The 19,208-nt window shown below is 40.6% G+C and overlaps 2 protein-coding genes across 3 annotated transcripts in view; one reads left to right on the forward strand and one right to left on the reverse strand.

Annotated features, from left to right (window-relative positions):
- shroom4 (shroom family member 4) overlaps positions 1-5,153 on the reverse strand; it is an 80,993-nt gene extending 75,840 nt beyond the window's left edge. For both annotated transcript variants that reach the window (XM_050066535.1, XM_050066532.1), the window contains exon 1: positions 4,866-5,153. Coding sequence is in view for 1 of the 2 variants with exons in the window: in XM_050066532.1 (XP_049922489.1) it covers positions 4,866-4,988 (123 nt within the window). In the remaining variant the exon portion in view is untranslated. The remainder of the gene's footprint in view (positions 1-4,865) is intronic.
- Positions 5,154-9,831: 4,678 nt separating this feature from the next.
- On the forward strand, positions 9,832-14,628 carry bmp15 (bone morphogenetic protein 15). The gene is made up of 2 exons (XM_050066559.1): positions 9,832-10,269; positions 12,702-14,628. The coding sequence occupies exons 1-2, from the start codon at positions 9,909-9,911 to the stop codon at positions 13,697-13,699; spliced, it is 1,359 nt and encodes a 452-aa protein (XP_049922516.1). The 5' UTR covers positions 9,832-9,908; the 3' UTR covers positions 13,700-14,628.
- Positions 14,629-19,208: the final 4,580 nt, after the last annotated feature.

Consider the following 19,208-nt stretch of genomic DNA (forward strand, 5'->3'; position numbering starts at 1 on the left):
TACGACTTGCCAGAGAGTATCTTTTTGGCAATTGTCTTTATAATGATGGGATTGTGAGTCGTTTAGCTCTGGATGTTTCTCAGCCTCATCAGTGAGTCTCTTCTCATCCAGTTTTCATCACACATGGGACAAAGCAAGATCAACAGAGCTCTCGTAATGCATCCATAGTGAGGAGAAGAGTCAAGCTGCCATGGGAGCAGAGAAAAGGAGTTGCTACGGGAGCTGGTATGTACAAGCAGAGAGCGAGTGACGGAAAAATGCATTTAATTCCAGGGGCGGCGAGGCTAGAAATAGGACATTGGCATGAAGTGCCGCGGGACGGCGTGTCTTGGAGCGCCAACGCATGTCTAGCCACCAGTGTGTTTTGGCCTTTATACTCTTTGCAGGTTTCTCCTTGCAGAACACCAATATTGTCCCAAACTATAAGTAGCAGTGTATCAAAAACTCTTCAGCACAGGACTCCCACAAAAGGGCTGTGTCCGATGGTGTGGTCACTTTCACTATGCAGACACCCTCACAGATGCGCCAAGCATGCATCACGAAGAATGAAACCTCCTTTTTTCTTTGACATCCAAAACATATCTAAGACCGATCTTTGTATAAAATCTCTTCTATAAAACATCGCTGCGGACAAATTGTAGGTAATAACAACAACTCCCTCATCTCCATAATATACAGACATAAAATGAAAATAATGAAGATAACGACAGCAGCACACAGACCATGCTCTGCTTCAGCCCACTCAGACAGATTCTTGTACAACATGTAGACTCTGATGTTCATTTAGATAGCAGACACGTCTGGTCTGCAGAGGTCTGGAGTCCAGACAGTTCACACAAGCAACTGGGATCCATCAAAACAACTGGGATTGATTCTTAAATTCACAGCATTAAGTTAGACTCATCACTGCAGAGAAGGGGCAGTGAAATTTAGCAACACCATCTTGGAGGTTTTAAGGCAAAGGCTGATTCACATTTTTTTGGATGCCAAACTGTCCCGTGGGAGCACCCGCCTTAAAAGTCTGGGACCACAGTGCAGCCAAAAAACTGTTGAGGAGACACAAAAATGTCCTCAGCAGAGATCACCAGAGTACATCATAAAACCACATACGAAAGTGAGCTGACAGTTCAACAGCAGCAGCTGCTCTGTCAAACGCAACAATGGGTGGAACTCAACGCTCTGTCATCACAACAACCACATTTAACACAGAGGACATAAGAAATGTCACAAAACACATGGAAATGACAACTGGTAGAGTTTTAAAAGATAAATTACCCTTAAAGCATGGTTGCATCATGTCTTTTAGTCTGTAAACATGCACTCTTATTTCCACGCCACCTCAACAACCTTTATATGCATTGTCATAAAACATGGTTAAGCCTCGACTGACTGACCGGCTAATAACTCGCCAACAGGCTGATAGGCTGACTCACTGAATGGCTGACTGAGTAGCCAGGCTAATGACTGACTGGACAGATAAAACCTTAAACTCACCGTGTCATCGCACAGCTGATCACTGGCTGAACAGAAGACAAGTATTCCATTCAGATATTCAGATCATTATGAGCACTGCACATGTAGTAGGTATGAACGCACACATGTGCAAAATCTCCACACACATCCACACACACACACCCAACAGTGGTAATTTGTTATGCTCCCAGAGGAATGTTGACCAAATGGCTTATATCCCTCTGCTGTCTCAGACTCTAGAAAACCTCCCTTCCCCCCTCCAGCAGTGAACACACTTTAAAAAGGGTCACAAACACACACACACACACACACTCCCCCAAAACATGCACATCCTGAGAGGGCAACGGGCACATTTTTATGCACTATATGTCTCATGCATGTTTCATGACTGCTTCAAAAAACGGCAGACTCACTCTTTCAAGGATATGCTCCTGACATACACAAAAAGTCACTTTAACAATCTTTTTTAAACCTGATATAAATCTGTGAGAGTATCATACAGGGGTGCAAGTTACACATTTTTGATTAGTTGTTCTGGACACTTCTGACTAGTAGGAGACCCTGTCGCAGATCCTGAACCTGTTGGAGGGATTATATAGATCCAATCTGGCCTGCATTAAGACGTCTCATGGAAGAAGAACTTGAGGCGTTAGGAAGAACGGGCTTAGCCTGCTAACGCCACAATTCAGGCCTTTCACAAGTTGCTAGACCCCAAAATGATGTCTTCAAATGGTTTGTTTTGTTCTAAACACAAAGATATTCCATTTAAAATGATTACTACTGCGAAAGCTGTAAATTTCCACAGGTTTGAGAAGCTGGGATCAGCAAACACTTTGCCTGATATAAGGCTTATAAATGACTAACTGATTCTTGGAATATTTGGGGACTAATTTTCTGAAGACCGACTAATCAACTGATCAACTACTGTCAGCGCTAGACCCCTAATCACACTCCTCTGGCATAAATCTCAGTAGAAAGAAGATCCACACTATGGCCACAGCCAAACTAATACTTTTCAATTCTAAACGGCATTTCTTAAGTTACAGTCTCTGAAAATATGGGTGTTTCCCTCCATTCAAACAGGCCTGAAAACACTTTTGACCATTTAAGTACACTGGGCATGCACGTGCCAGTGTAAACAGGAAGCAGATTGTCTTCTCTGCACGTAGTTGCTTAATTACAGAAAATACTACCGAGATGGCGAAAAGTAAGACCAGAGATTTCTTTGCTTGTACTAACAGTGAGGTGGAACTGGTACTGAAAGTTACACATGAGTATAAGGCGGTCAAGTGGGTGGAAATCAGATTGGGAGTCACTGCAAAGTAAATGCGGCGCCATATTACAGTGGTAGTCTGGCGGCATTATCCATTGCTGGAGGAAGCCATGACAATAAGAAAAGAGTGCCAGCACAAAAAGGATGAAGTGACAAAAGATATGTAGATTTAGCTATAATGTTTTGGCTTGACACAATGTGATGGTTAAAACTCAAACCTGGAAATACATGAATTAGAAACATTATCAGTCTTCTGTATGTGCTCCCAGGTAGCCATATTGGAGGTCCTCAGCTCTTACCTCGTCCCTCTTTCTTTCTTAAGTGAGGGATTATGGCTGCATTCAGATGTGGTCCATACAGACACAGTAAACCTCTGTGTGGAGGCTGAAGGAAACTCTCTAAACCTAAAACACACACACACACACACACACACATATAAATATACACCTCAGCTCTACCGTCAATCCATGTTCCCATCTTTCTCCCCTTTCCATCAAGGACTTAACACTTAATCATTAAACACTTCTCTGCACCCCATTTTCCCATCCAGCACTCACCGCCTGAGCTACTTTATTGTGTGTGTTTTAACTAGCCACTGGACACAAAACAGCCACAGAACACAGTTTGATTTTTATCTCCTTTAGCAGTCCCAGTCACATTTTCCCAGGGGCTGTGTTACTGTGTGTGTGACTTAGTGTGTGTGTGTTTCCAGATGACTGAGCCAGGCTTTTCCATTCCCCCCGCTGTGGTGCTGTGGTGAATATAGAAGTATACCGGCCAACATTTACACCGCCGCCGCTGCGACTTTTCAACAGAGCGAGGAGCGAGGGACAGTGAAGGAAAGACTGAGAGGGAGAGCAGAGGTTGGATGTCAGCCGGCCTACTTATGCACTGGACTGAACACACACACAAATACACAGACCACCCCCAGCAGAACACACACCAATAATTACTTGCAGTAATTCAAAGGCACCCTCCTTATTTCCAGCAACTCACCGCCCGCAGCGTGGAACCGTGAGAAGAGGCCGGGAGGAAACGTCGGCCCCCACGACTTTATCGCACAAGACGAGGTCACGTCTAAATCTCTTACAAAGCCCCCCCCAAAACACACCTGAAATTAACCCTTTTAGAGCTCTGCAGAAATAACACTGCATGTCAGTCTGCACGTCCATCAACTCCTGTACTTCTTGAGTTTGTTTTTGCACAACAACCTGATTCTTAAATATGCTTGTGTCAATGTAAGCTGCTGCAAAGAGGGGTCAATAACCTGTAAACTATGTGACAAACAAGCATAAAGCAATTCTGATAATCTATCTTAACAAAACACAATAATTCTTTTCAAGGATTCCCACAGACACCCTGCTGTAGTGCACATTTCTGCCCCCAACTCCATCTGAAGTGGTTTTAGTCGTCTGTCAACACTTTGGCATTTTTACCTTCTAGTGAATGAAGTGACAGGAAGATGAACAGAGCCCCATTTTGTCAGGGATCTCTCTTGGGAACCCCTTTTAGCACCCCTCTGACCTCCAAGTTTGAGAGCCTAACCACTGCTTTACATTATATAGGGCTTTTTCTATGCATTGACAGTGACAGCTGACAAACATCAACTGGTCCGGATATTTAGCTCGAGCTTTGGACAATAACTTTTTATTCTCTGCAGGAAAGGAGGAGGAAGAGTGGATCTAGCTGTGCAGAAGTCAAAAAACACAGGAGAGGATGCAGGAAAAGCAGTTTGCAGACTTCTTGCATTGGGTTGAAAAGTTGAATCCAAAGGGAGCAGCAGCCAAGCAGACTGAAAAGCATGTATGAATGAGAGAGCAGTCACACACGCCTGCAAAACTAACCACAATTGCTGTTTTTGGTGGAGCTTGAGTGTTGCAACAACCACAACCTTACAAAATAAAATTCCTACAGTCAGTTTGAGTGAACAGTAGTGCAAATATGAAGCCAGAAGTGTGAATAAATACAAAAATATCAAGAAAATGTTGTGTGAAATGAAATATAGTGCAGCTTGAGCTGACAACAATTACACCAGGGTCACTTTCAAGCAGTTTAAAGTCACTTAAATCACATTTTTAAGCACGTGTCAATAATGTCAATTGACATTTGGTGAACTTACTTTGGTGATGATGAGTGGCTCGCCGTGCTCGAGCCCTCCTTTCAGCGTGAACCCCCAAGGCGCGCCCCCGCTCAACTGGACCTGAATGTGGTGGAAAGAGACGAGCTGCTCAACCGTTTCCATTCTCTCCCTCCGCTCCGTTTATCCGTTTATCCACTTCTCCACCCGCTCTCTGTCGCTTTATTAGCCTGGCTTCAACTGTTGCTAGCTAGCGGCGCCGGTAGCGGTCCCTCGGCTTCTCCATCACCGCTCTAACAACAACAACGGCTGGTTGGATGGATGGATGGATGGATGGAAGGACGGAGCGAGTGGAAGAGGGGGAGGGAGGAAAGTTTGAGCTACTGTCAAGTTCCGAGAAGTTATGCACCCAAAATGGCGGTGCAACTTCCGGTCAAGGTGTTTAACGGCCACGAAAAGTAGACGTTAGCGTATTTTACAGCTCTAATTTTGCTCGGTACTTTCACACACTATACTACAGATTATATGGTTTAATACCCGTAGCTTATTACTCACTTATTTCCCCAAAACGAGTATGTATAACGCTTCTATTTTGACGTCTAGGTCTACTACTTCCGGTTACGTTTGCTACCTTTACAAAGCTAAAAAACTTTGGGAAAACTTTGGGACTCGAGGCAGGCAGCCCCGCCCACTATTCGAACAGCGGGATGTGATTGACAGAAACATCCACCAATAGCAGAGAGGCTCTGGCTGAAGCTGTCCAATGAGAAGCGAGAAGGGGGAAGGGCTACAGGCGCAACAACCGCTGTATTGTAATAACATCAGGCAGGCTCACGGCGGCAACTTCAACCAAATAACAGTAACAGAAGTGAGCGGCTGGCCTCTCATTTGAAACATGAAACCCGCCACTTTGCCACAGACCCCTGCAAAAACTATCATCAGGTCATTTCATGACTATAGGCCGAATTTAAGCCCAAAAGAAGAAAGATCTTTTTAGTGCTTTTGCAATCATATTTAGAAGGCTATTGTGCAAATACCACAGCAAGACTATAAATCATACAAAAATAAGGTGTCATTTGGCTGCTTTAGTAACTGAAATACTCCAACCAGCTTTAGGGTAATGTCACTCAGGTACCAGTGGCGGAAAGTAGCTAAATACATTTACTCAAGTACTGTACTTAAGTACAATTGTGGCGTACAAAACAGAAGATATTCAACAAATCAATTATGATGTATTTTTATAGATTATAAGACTATTGATCCTGAAGGATACATTTAAAAACTACTCAGCAGTATATAAAGTAATTAAAATTAGCACCACCTTTACCAGCTGCAGAACCAATCAATGTGTCAATAATTATAATTCTGTAACATAATATAGGCTACATTATTCTGAAATAGGCCAATTTGTCCACTTTTACTTTTGTACTTAAAGTCAGTTTTGAGTGCAGGACTCTTACAAAAAACAGGGTATTTCTACACTTTGCTCTTGCTACTTTTACTTTAAAGATCTGACTACTTCTCCCACCACTGTCAGGAGCTGCAGCAAGTATAATTTTGGGATACTTGCACTTGTGTATTTTCATTTTTTTTTTTAGATTTACTTTACATTCATGTTATTTCGTATGAATATTTAGTAGCTCAAACTTGATCAGCTACAACAGTAAAATGCTACTTACACATAAATACATCAGCAATAATCATACAACAACACATTATACAGTATGATGCAAATCCAGGTGTACTGTGGGATTTTGTGATAACCACACATTATTACTGCAATATTCAACTGGGCCTATACAAAAAGTTATGACAAAATATTTAATTGACTTTATCAGTACGTTGTGGCCAATAAATTTTCCAATAAAGAGGCAAACTCTAGCTAAAAAATGTAATTTAATTTAATGTAAAAAACCTTCAAGGGGAACTTATTTGTTGCTGTTTCCGCGGGGGAATCATAAGTGTGTGACACATCACATTATCTTATATTATTTCCCATTTAAATGGATGCGTTATTGGTGCTTTGGTGTAATTTTAAAACATTTAAAATGAATTTTTATGTCATTTTGTTAATGAATATTTCATGAGTAATACTTGGTTGTCAATTGTTTTTTGATATCAGTAAATAAAACAAACATTTATAAAATTATAGAGGCTATTGTGCACAGATATAAATACAGGTGTGCCTTGAGATTTTTGCTCGCCCTTAGGTAGGCAATACCTCAGGCACAAACGTTTGAAAACCACTGCATAACCTACTTTTACTTTGAATATACAGTAAGTCGCTGGAACTGAGTATTTTTACAGTGTGGTAATAAGTTGGTCTCTGGTAAAATTAATTCTCCTTCTTTTATAGGTGAAAACAATTGTCAAAGCCTTCATACATTCATACTGTAGCCCTGCAGACCTACTGTAGCAACAACTACAGTACATATAAGAACAGGCCAACAACAACATTTGCTATCACATCCCACACATTTCTAAAGCCTTACCAGTCTCACCAGTCTGCCTCTCTGACGACCATATTAAGGAACATTTAAACAAGCCGTTAAGATCTCAAAATGAGCAAAACATGCTCATTGCAACAATATATTTATTATCTCTTATTATGCTTTTAAAAGTGAATGTAAGCTTTACATGATCCCTAATGGAGCAGATCGTATACATGGTAATTTAGGGACCGTATTTAGCTGAGAAAAACAAGCACTTTGCGTTTTGTAATCAAACCTACGTGGATAGCTATTAAAGCTGCATTATACTGTGTGAAAATAATGCAAAAAAAGTGGAGTGTTCTGGGAATTTAAGCTTGAAGAGTTGCCTGTGCCTTTTTAGGTAAATTTCTTTATGTTACTTAACTTATTAAATGTGCCCCTATGGCCATTTGTTGCAGGTCCCCCATCGTCTAAAGCTTTCCCACACTCTCCCTGCAGACTGAAATGATTGGGATTGTAGATAATCACTGTTGTGGAATGTCACCACGCTGCAGTGCCACTTAACCGAACGTGTGTGAATGAGTGACTCTCTTTGTGTGTGTGGAGAGAAAGAGCAAGTAAAGGAGGGAAGATGAAGAGAATCAAAGATGTGAACATGCCCAGACATCTCACGTTAAATACAGACCACGAGGAGTTTGTTTTGGTCAGATCAGACAACCAGTTTTCCCCTTTTCCCCTTTTCCAACCCGTTTTTTGTTCTCAGAAACTCTGAACTGTGATATTTAGGTTGGTGGCGAGCGAGCGCTGCTTTCAAGTGAGATCAGGTTTGTTTTCTCCATCTTGAGTTTCTTTCATTTCTTTTACAGAAACAGTGTGTCATCCACGCAGCTCCTCCTCACAGAGAACTGATTTACCAGAAGATCCCAAAGCTCTAAGGCTTCAAATTATACAAGAATGAACAAACAATATTTAAAAAAACTGCAATCACAGTCTGCAAATATAGTCTGGGAGGAGTCTGGATACAAAAACTGAACCACAATGCAAGAGAGGAAGTAACAACTTACTGACACAGGGTAGCTTTTAAGTATTTTATTTAGTCAGCAGTCATTATGTGTAGAGAATGTACATTATGATCTTTCAAATTATTTTTTATCACACAGGTTTTTGTTTGTAGAAGAATGAACAGTGAACCCTGGTGCTGTATGTGTTGCAGGAAGTGTTGTTCTGCCACCAGATGGCGCCAAAGTAGAGTTTTTTCCACATCGAACTGAAAAACTTTACCTAAGTAAACTGCATCCTTTTAGAATTTAGATAAGCACATTGTGTTGTGTTGCTTTTAATGTACTCTTAAATAAGTGTAAACTGTCCTTACTTTTTAAGGTGTACCTACTTAAATTCTGTTTGCTTCCAAAACTTTTCCTGTTTGGGATTTGGAGTCCATAGCTGGCCAAGGTACAGGGACTCAAGACTACTGTAGCCACCACTATTGAGATTTGGCAAAATGTAGGGGGAAAAGTGCTGGGCTGAATACGATTGATGCATATTTTAGTTGCTAAAATATTAAAACTTTTTTTTAAATTCAGCATAAGAGCTACATGTCTTTTTTAATTGGAGAATGTCAGAATCACTTTAGGGCCTACATAAATAAATAATTAAAATGTTGAAAAAAAAAAAATAACCAGTGTTAATTTTCATATGATTTTATTTTTATTTTATTCAATTTATTTATTTGCTGGAGAATGTCAGAAAATAATAAATGAAAATCAATCTCATTTATTAAATCATATTATATTATATTATATTTACTGGAGAATGTCAGAATCACTTTAGGGCCTACAGTATTGATAAATAAAAATGAAATAACCAAAAACCATTATTCATTTCCATATGATTTTTTTTTTAATTTAAATTTATTTTATTTCATTTTATTTCATTTAATTTTATTTACTGGAGAATGTCAGAAAATAATAAATGAAAATCAAAATGTTAAAATATAATAATTATTAATTTCCATATCATTTTTTAATTTTTATTATTAATTTATTATTATTTTATTCTGTATTATTGTCATTTACTAGAGAATGCCAGAATCACTTTAGGGCCTACAGCATTGGTAAAAAAAATAATTAAATTGTTAAAATTGTTATTAATTTCTATGTAATTTTTAATTTTATCTATTCATTTATTTATTTATTTACTTATTTATGTTAAAGCTAAAGGTAGCCACTGGAGAGGGGGGAAAGTGGCACAATGTGTAGCCATTTAAAAGGAATACGTACACCTAGTAATAAGTTGTTACAAATAATTGTTTGAACCAGTCATATTAATATGTGGGAATTATTAGATATACAGAAAACCAGTATTGGGACGCACATAGAACAACCTGTACAGTGTATACATGCAATAAATTAATCACAAAAATGGTAAATTTGGCCACTTTACGCACCTTTACGCACCAGTCACGTGGCTCCTGACGCTCACGCACACCCGAGGGTTTAATTGGGGTCACCGTCAATTTCAGGAAGTTGACTGTCTTATCCAAAATGGCCAGTGATCAGGTGAGCCTAACTCACGCCCTCGGCCGCGCAGAGGATGGTTGCTTACTCTAGCCTCGTTGGTGGAGCTCGCTAGCACCAGAGGTTTTACACCAAACATGAAGGCGACCCGCACCAAGCACAGCTTACTGCGTGTCTGCGTCCTGTCCTGTTTCATCTACCTGTTGTGTTCCACCTGCTCCGGGGTCGTGTCCGGGCGGGAAATGGCCTCTCATCACCGCACGTTGTTGAAGCGCAGCCGTCGGAGTCACCAGAGCTCCAAGGCGCACAAAGGCGCGCACCACCGGCCGCTGACGGACGAGCAGAAAGCGGACCAGAACCTGCAGTTCATGCTGAACTTGTACCGGAGCGCAGCGGAACCCGACGGCAGGCCCAAACAGCACCGGAAGTTCGGCTCCAACACGGTGCGTCTGCTGAGACCGACGGCGTCCTCGGTGCACTACCTGCCAGCGTCCAGAGGTCAGATTTAGATTTAGTCTAAGACTAATGTAACTTAAGGTAAATGCACTTACCTAAGTACAATTTTAAGGTGCTTTACTTGAATGTTCCCATTTTATTCTATTTTGTACTACTGTTGTACTTTTTACTAACTAAATTTGTTGATAAATGTAGTAACTTTGCAGATTCAGATCAATAATATAAGGTATAATCAGCAAATACATTAGGATATATTGATTAAGATAAGATTTAATTGATTCAAGGGTATAAATTCACAAACTACTTAGCAGTATTTAAAGTTATTACATTTAGGTCCACTTTTGACATTCTGTAATGTACAATAAAAGTTAATAAAATGACTAGACAAAAATTGGAATTATAAATATTAGGTATTAAGTCATCATCAGAGCAGGTCACAATATGTGTGTCACCATCAAATCAGACCAAATATTCCAGCTTGAAAAGGTGTGTTTTCAGACGAGATTTGAAAGTGGACAGGAAGTCAATGGTACGAATGTCGTGAGGCAGAGCGTTGGAGGCAGAACGGCTGAAGGCTCTAGAACCCATGGTAGTCAAGTGGGCAGATGGTGGTGTGAGTTGGATTGCAGAAGAGAAACAAAGTCAAGACTTTTTGCTTCAGAGTTAAGTATAATTTGGGCTCGTTATAAAGATAGGACTTAAGACAATTGCCTGTTAAATTGTATACTTCACAGTTTATTCCTGAAGGCTTAAACACTAACGTTGATTCTTGAAGCACTCTCTCTTCAACCATGAACACATGTAGCCATTGCATTTACCAAGTGTGCCAAACTGGATGCACTTTTTCTGCTTTACACTCAGTTTGTAATTTAATAACACACTTCTAGCAAAACTGTGAACATTGGTCTCTACATATTTTTACCAGTGCCTTCCAATATGAGTTCACTCAGAAATCTGGGGCCGTATTCACAAACATTCTGAGAACACTCTCAGAAAGCTCCTAACTTAGCCTAAAAAAATAGTAAGGAGTCCGATCGGAGTGATTTAGGGAAGTTCTCAGAGCAAGGACGGGACAGAAACTTTTGCCTTAGTGAGGAGGTGTGGTTGACCCCGGTGCTAGGTGTGGCACACTCTTTTAACAGATGTGATTGGTTGTCACACACACGCCCTTTGGTGAGCCAGCAAGGTGTGGACACCCAGTGGAAATGAAAAGAACTGCTGACTGTGAAAGTGTTGTCATTGTCAGTGTGATCACTCTGCTAATGGAAGGTTGAGACAGACTTAAGTCATCACTGCTGCACTGTTGCCTTTTTACAGTTTCTCAAATATCTTAGAGTTTATCAGTTTATTTCTGGTGTTATAACATTATTGCGTCGGGTATTATCCCTGCACAAAATTCTTAAGCCTCTTGAAAGTCCTCCTCTCTGCTCCTAACAGTTTTTCACCTTAGGAGCTCTTTTAAGGTCTAAGATGCTTTGTGAATAACTTTTATCTTTACAAGGACCTAGTCTTAACTTTAAGGGGAAATTTTAAGAAAATGTCACAATTCTAGGAATTTTCGTAGAATTTCGTCACTAGGAGGAACTCTTAGCATGAGAAAGCTTTGTGAATATGGCATCAGAGCTACTTTCTCACTATGAAAAGGCCACAGATAAACATTCAGACAATAGTGCAAGTGAATATTGGACAGAGTGATGTAGATAAAGTGCTATGGCCAGACCCACAAAGGTGGCCAGATGTAGTCCAACTTTTTTCAGTTCTCTCTTTCCCTAACACAAATGTTTTTAGTTTAGAATATATAAGTTGTTTTAGGAGTGCTAGAACATTTTTGGGAAAAAACCACCTTTTACCCCTAATTTGTATTTTTAGTGTGTTATGTTTGGAACACACATCCATACTTAATACATTTGGATACCTGTGTATGTGTTCCCTACGTGTAGACCTATGAAAAAACTTAATTGCAAGCTGCTAATGTTTTACCCACCATGCAGAAAAAGCAAATGTTTTAGTAGTTAATGCTTTGTGTGCTTATTCAAATGTTGGATTGTGTGTACTGTGTTGACACAAAAGCACAATTTTTAAAAAGAATTTGAATAGTTCTGCAAGAGATGTAAAGTGTTTTGGTGTAAGGTTTTGGGGTTGGTGTGTAGAGTTTTGTAAAAATAGCCTTAAGTTTCACTGATAGTGCCAAAGCATCATAAAAAAACGATATATTGACTAATTTCTGTGCTTCTAAAGAAGGCAGACAGCCAACACATCAGCCTTTCTTAGTCCCAAATAAACCCCTGACCACCTTTTTATCTGGGACAGTGTTCTTATGAACCAATGTTGAGGCTACTTTTTTTAAATTGTTTTTTTACTAACAAATCTAGTTTTCTTTTTTAAAAACTTTTAAGAAGACGTGAGTTGATGAAGTCAGAGAGGTATTCACCACAAAAAAAGTCTGATTTCATGCTTTGTCTTCTCCCCTTCAGACCACCACTACAGCTTCACAGTGCAGTACAACCTCGACACTCTTCCCTCGGAGCAGCTGATCAGAGCCTCATTCATCCATCTCCGCTCTTCATCCTCTCCCTCCTCCTCCTCCACAGCCTCGAGCCCCACCCAGGCTCTCATGCCGCCTCGCTGCAGGGCTCAGATCACCTCACTGGGCAAAGAGAGCTTTGTCACACTAGAGCCCCATGAGCGGTGGACGGAAACGGACATCACCGCACACGTCCAGCAGGGGAAGAACCGGGGCCCGGGGGGACACTTGACCCTCACTGCCCAGTACTGGTGCACAGATCCTGGGCATGCTGAAGACGATGGCAGCCTCACATGGTGGTGGTTGTCTCATCTTCGAGGGAGGAAAAGATGGAGAGGTGAGCCTCATCTTCAAGTCCCGTCTCTCCTTTTATACCTGGAGGAGGAAAGGGAAGTGAAGGACTGGATGGGGGATTTGCTGGGTGTTGAAGGGGAAAACATCATGCAGCGAATACGGCAGTGGCATCCCTCAGTTCGGCGGCGCCGCTCCAAAGACGTTTCATCTTCAGAGGCCAAAGATACGTCGCTGGATGTTCTGAAAAACGCCCCTACTTCCTCTTCCTCTTTCTCCACCTCCCCTTCCTCCTCCATCATCTCCGATATCCCAAACTACAAACGCAAAACCAGCACGCCTAAGAACCGCTGCAAGCTCCACTCCTTCCGTCTCTCATTCGACGAGCTTGGCTGGGGTCACTACTTCATCGCTCCACCGGTGTACAACCCGCGGTTCTGCCAGGGCAACTGCCCAAGGGTGCTCCCCTATGGCTTCCATTCCCCCAACCACGCCATCATCCAGACGGTCATCAATGACCTGGGCGTTGGGGACGTCCCGCCTCCGTCCTGCGTGCCTTATAAGTACATGCCCATGAGCGTGCTGGTTGTGCACAAGAAGAAGGTGGAGTACAAGGAGCTGGAGGACATGGTGGCCGAGTCGTGCACGTGTCGCTAAAGACTCGGGACTTGAGCATGCTTAGCGCTGAGAGAAGAGACGAAAGGGGGCAGATTTGATGGGTCGTTTGTTTGATCCACAGCATGGCGGCTAACCATAATGAGCTTATGACTGGAAAGAGGAAGTTGTTGTGGTTTCAAATCTTCACCATCCTTGTTTAAGCACTTTAAAAGGCAGATGCTGAATGAAACTCTGGCCTGTGAAGAAATATGGGTTGTGCAGATGAGCGGACGTGTCTATTTACTGATTTTTCTTTTTGTGAATAATTGTTCTTTGAGCTGTTTAACGCACTGTACAGATTGGTGATTAAAGGGAGCTGGTGAATTTGGAAGCATTTAAAGCCACTTTGAGGGTGACTTTAAGTGGTAATTTAACTTGGCTAAACCCTCCAGAGTAACTTAACAATTTAACTTCTACTTTAACCTGATAAAATTGATAAAACATCCTTTTAGGAAAAACAATGTAGGAGTAATCACCGGTTTGTTTGTAATACTAAACTGAGTGAATTGTCTCATTTGAACCACAAACACATGTAGAATCCATCTTTAATGTTTAACCTCAAACCACAGCCATCTAATTATTACTTTCTTTCATGTGCCTTTTTTCTCTGTATCATTCTTTAAAACCTGGTCTGTTTCACATCAGGGCTGCGATTCTCACAAAGAGCCAGCATTTAAATTTGTATTTGTGTGTAAAACAAAAAACAAACAAAAAAAACATTTCTGGATATAATGTGTTGTCACTGTTAGAGGCCATGTTCCTCTGTGAGAAATTAGACACTGCTAAAAAAATATTTTAAATGACGAGGGGTCGGCTTTGTTGGATGTAACTGTAAAGGTATTGTGCCGTCGCATTTTGCTGTGTGCAATCTTTTGCATTTTGTATGTAGGATATTTATAATTTGAAGGGTCTATAAAAAAAAAACTTGATAGAAAGTGCTGCTACTGGTCCGTCTTAGAAAAAAAAACACAAAATGAAGGATGAAGAAAAGATCCAACTGTTGAATGTTAAAAAAGACAAACAGAGGTGTTGAAGTGGAAAGGAATGCAATTTTTATTATGACTAAAGATGAATAATAAAATAAAATGCATGTTTTCTAAAGCCCAATTTATTGTCGTTTTTTTATGTTGTCAAAATCTGTTGTATATCTAGAACTATTTGCTATTTGCTTTAAACCAATATAGACGAGCTGAAGATCATGCGGTATAGTCAAATGCTCCAGATGAGACGAGGCTCGCCGTTTCCCCGTTTTACAATCTTAAGTCTAAGCTAAGCTAACTAGCTGCTTACTGTGGCGTCATATTTAGTGTACAGACATGAACGTGGTGTTGATTTTCTCACATATGTCTTGGCAAGAAAGAAAATATGTGTATTTCCCAAAATTTGTCAGTCAGCAAAGAAAATTAAAGTACAGTTGCAAAAGTTTCACGGTGTAAATTCCAGACATAATGGCAACCTATACCTGACTGTGTGAAGTACCTTAAATCTGCCCTGAGTAATTTATGTTTAATTTCACCATCACCAGGAAAACATTTATTTATTTTTAAAGATACTTAAGTTCTTCATGATTACACTATTAAGGATTTTACACTGTAAAACTCGGTGTTGTGCATGAACCCGAAAAAGCGAGCGTTAGGAGCGTTATCATTGAACTTGCTCATATTTTTGGTGAACAGTGAACGCATCAGTTTGCAACTTAAGAACGTTAATGTGAACGTCGCTCATTTTCATGACAGTTAACTGCCTGTTTATGGCAACATTGAACGTCAACCTTTTCTGCAACCAATATAAAACGACACATCGAGTCGAAGCATCCGACCAGTCAATGATGGTCATTTTATTTTATTTTAAAAAACAAAAGACAGAAATGTAAACTAGTTAATTTTGGGGGACTTTAAACTGTGAACATGAACTCCTTCATTTTAATGTGTATTAATTAAACTTTGAGCTCGCTACAAAAAAAGAACATAAAAAATATAGAGAAAATGTACAAAATGTAAGTGGATAAATATATGTTGTTAATGTATGTTAATGACTAATTCAGTCATTAACATACTTTTCTTTAATTCAAGCAATTGTTTTATCATGAGGTCCCTGTTTGAATTGTACCAGGGAAGTTTTAATTTTGAGTGAATTTGTACAAAAACCAAAATGTTCAGTAAAGTGCAATATTGCATTGAGTCCAACAGATGGCGCTCTTCACTAAGAGCAATAGGTTAATGTTTCTGCAGGCAGACACCAATCCTTAATCCAGCTATGGAACCTGGTTTGTTTTCTTTCATTTCTTAAGTTTTATTGCTCACAGACGAATAAAAAGAAAACCCTTGAACAATGAAAACACTAATTGTACATTAATATCTGACATGTACAGTATATGTGTGTTCATCTGGTTTGCTTGTCCTGGTCTCTGTGGCCTCTGCAGTCAGAATTTTATAAACCTTTCTTTGTTTGCTTCTTATTTCTCCTTGACCTCAGTATCAGGAGAAGCCTTTGAGGAAGGTCACGTGGGATTTACATGAAGGTAAAAAGTTCAAACAATCACAAACAAACAATCGAAGCAGATAACTTCTTGCTTCCACCAGCATGGAAAAGGTCAATGAATAACTTCTTCTAAAAAAAAAAGAGGACAAAACCAAATTGATGTTTCTGATTCATTGTCCATAGACTACTCTGTATTTTGGGGTCTAAAATGTAAAAATGTAAATGAAAATAAGCGCAAGCCTGAAACATGTCCTGCTGCTCTTTCTGTTGCTCCCTTCTCTTGCAAAAGCTGACGAACAACAAATGAGTTTCCAAAAGGAGTAGCAAAAATCTGAATCAATGCACAATACCACGCTGACAGCCAACACTTGAACCTGCTCCCTCAACCTCGACCTGACTGTATCTGACCATAGAAAACTGTATGAGCTACCAAACGATACCATCTGGTTACACCTGCTTTTCACCATCAAATACATCTATCAGAGGCTAAACTCATACGTCACAGGATGGGTAGATACGGATACAGCTGCAAAGAAATTTGTAATACAAAAAAGTTGTCCTGTTCAGTAGTTCATTTGTGCCCTGGTATGACAAATAATTCTTGGTTGGTATATATTCGATTGTGAAACCCGATTCACTGGATGAAGGTCAGCGTCATTATGAAGTGAACTTTGCTCTGCATTATGTGGGTCACAGAGAAGCCGTTCATTCACTGCTGTTTACCGACAGACATGCACACCAGCTCAACATGGAGTCATGCAATATACACACAAACAAGCATGTTAGTCAGGGTACATTCTCAGAACCCATTGGCTGTATTTGGCGTCTGACTTCCGGCATACAGCCTCGGGGGGCAGACCCCTGATTTTTTGGCATTCCGGTTTGATTTGGGCAGAGGAGGCGAATTTCCGTTTCCGACTTCCGTTTATATATAATAAGTAAATATGCTGAACCACTGCGATGGATTCAGAGTTTGCAGTGACGCCAATTATGTTCCGCCTCGTTAGTTGGCGGCACAGACCGTTTAACCTGGCAACAACTGCAGCCGGCTCAAACGTTATTGGTCAATATCAGGCAGACTACAAACAGCCTACAACCGGAAACCAGGGCTCTTCCGCTCTTCTCCCGGAGGCAAGATCTCCAGGGTTTGCCTACAGACTCTACATTCCCTGAATGTAGAGTCTGTATATAGAGACTAGTCAGGGTAAGATGCAACTTAATGGTTACGGAGCATAAATACAAACACCAAATTAGCAAATGGATGTGCTGCAATTTTTTGGCTTTAAAGTTGATATATTTAGTAGATGGTTGATAAGACGTCTTTGAGCCAGTGTGAGGATGTTAAATGGCTCTAAAAATTAGAAATAATAGCTTGTGGCTCAGGCTCAGTTCTTAAATCAAGAACAAATGAAATCTGTGGTTAATACAATATAAACTGAAGACCAGGATATACTACACTAGAGATAAAGTTTTATCCAGACTCCTCTGATAGCTGTGTGAAGTGTAGCTCCCTTGACTCTCTTCTGCATTCTTTCTGGCTTTGTAAAGAAGTGAACAAAAAAGTGGAGTGAAATCCAAGATCGGATATCGATTGGTATAATGAGCCGGCCCAAAGAGGAGATAGAGGCTACTGATATCAAGACAAGGAAGCTTGGAGGAGGGTTCCAAGTCCAGCACCCTGAGACTGTACACTAGGCGGAACGAGGGGGGCCGAGGACTGGTGAGCGTCAGAGCCACTGTCCAGGACGAATCAACCAAGATCCAGGAATTCGTCAGGAAGATGGCCCCCAAAGATGAGCTGCTAAGTGACTACCTCAGGCAGCAGAAACCTGAGAATGCAGAAGAGGAGGACGAACCATCATGGAACGGACAAAGCCCCTGCACGGCGTGTACCACCGACAGATTGTAGAAGTGGTCGACATCAAGAAATTCTACCAGTGGCTGGAAAAGCCTGGACTGAAAGACAGCATGGAAGCACTAATTATGGCAGCACAGGAACAGGCACTATAAGATCAATGGAAGCAGGCGTCTACCACAGGTGTGAGATGCAGGCAGGAAGAGAGTACATGGAACGCCATCACCAAGTGGCTGGCATAGTGCACAGGGGCATCTGCAATGAGTATGGGCTGGAAGTTCTAAGGTCTCAATGGAAGACACCTCCTAAGGTGGTGGAAAATGACCGAGCTAAGATCCTGGATATGTACTACGTGTAAAATGAATGAATGAATGTGGTTTGAATGTATACGTGACTTACATGTAGTATATGAAATGTGCTGATGTTTTCATGTTAGCCTAACACCTCCCAAGTTAGTAAATTACACTAGGATACTATCTTATCCACCAAAGGACTGAATACATGTTTGATGGTGAGGACTTTAAGGATGGTGCAAATGAAGGGTTTCCATAAATCAGCACCAAGGGAGCTGCAGACCTCTGATGCATATATTTTTTCATTAATAATTACATGGGAAGCAGTCTTCTCTCTAATAGTAGCCATTCATGAGAGGCAGTGGGAAAATGGAAGTAAAGCATCCAGACACAGACATTGACAGCCCAACTGGGTATAGGGCCAATCCTCTTTTGATCTTGGTTTTGCATACATGGATGTTTTTGATTCTGGGACATTTCTTATTCCAGAGAAACTGGGTGATGATGGGATCTAGTTTCTTAACACAGGCCTTCGTTTAATAGATTGGGAGATTTAAGAAATGTATAATGATTGAGGTAAACAGACCATTTTGATTGCATTAACTGTGCCAACGAGGGCAAGAGGTAGGGTACGCCAGTATTTTAAACATAATTGTAACCTAGAAATCACATGAAGGAAATTTTCATTAAACACGTCTTGGTAATTTTTTTGTAGTAATCTGTATTTCTAAATAGGCAAATTTGTTTGGAGTCACTTCTTCACTTCTGTGTCACAATATCTTCAAACTATACAGCAGTAAACTTGTTCTCCTACGTGTGTATATTTCATTTCAATGGGAAACAGCTGAGATTTTTACTTCCTTGATAATATCTGTATAGG

Source organism: Epinephelus moara, chromosome 17 (assembly GCF_006386435.1).
Source record: "Epinephelus moara isolate mb chromosome 17, YSFRI_EMoa_1.0, whole genome shotgun sequence".
NCBI lineage: Eukaryota > Metazoa > Chordata > Actinopteri > Perciformes > Serranidae > Epinephelus > Epinephelus moara.

Excerpts from the sequence above, each read along its gene's own strand:
- bmp15 (XM_050066559.1), top strand. The coding sequence starts at position 9,909 with ATGAAGGCGACCCGCACCAAGCACAGCTTACTGCGTGTCTGCGTCCTG. Across the intron at positions 10,270-12,701 it reads CTACCTGCCAGCGTCCAGAG|ACCACCACTACAGCTTCACA; the intron begins GTCAGATTTAGA and ends TCTCCCCTTCAG.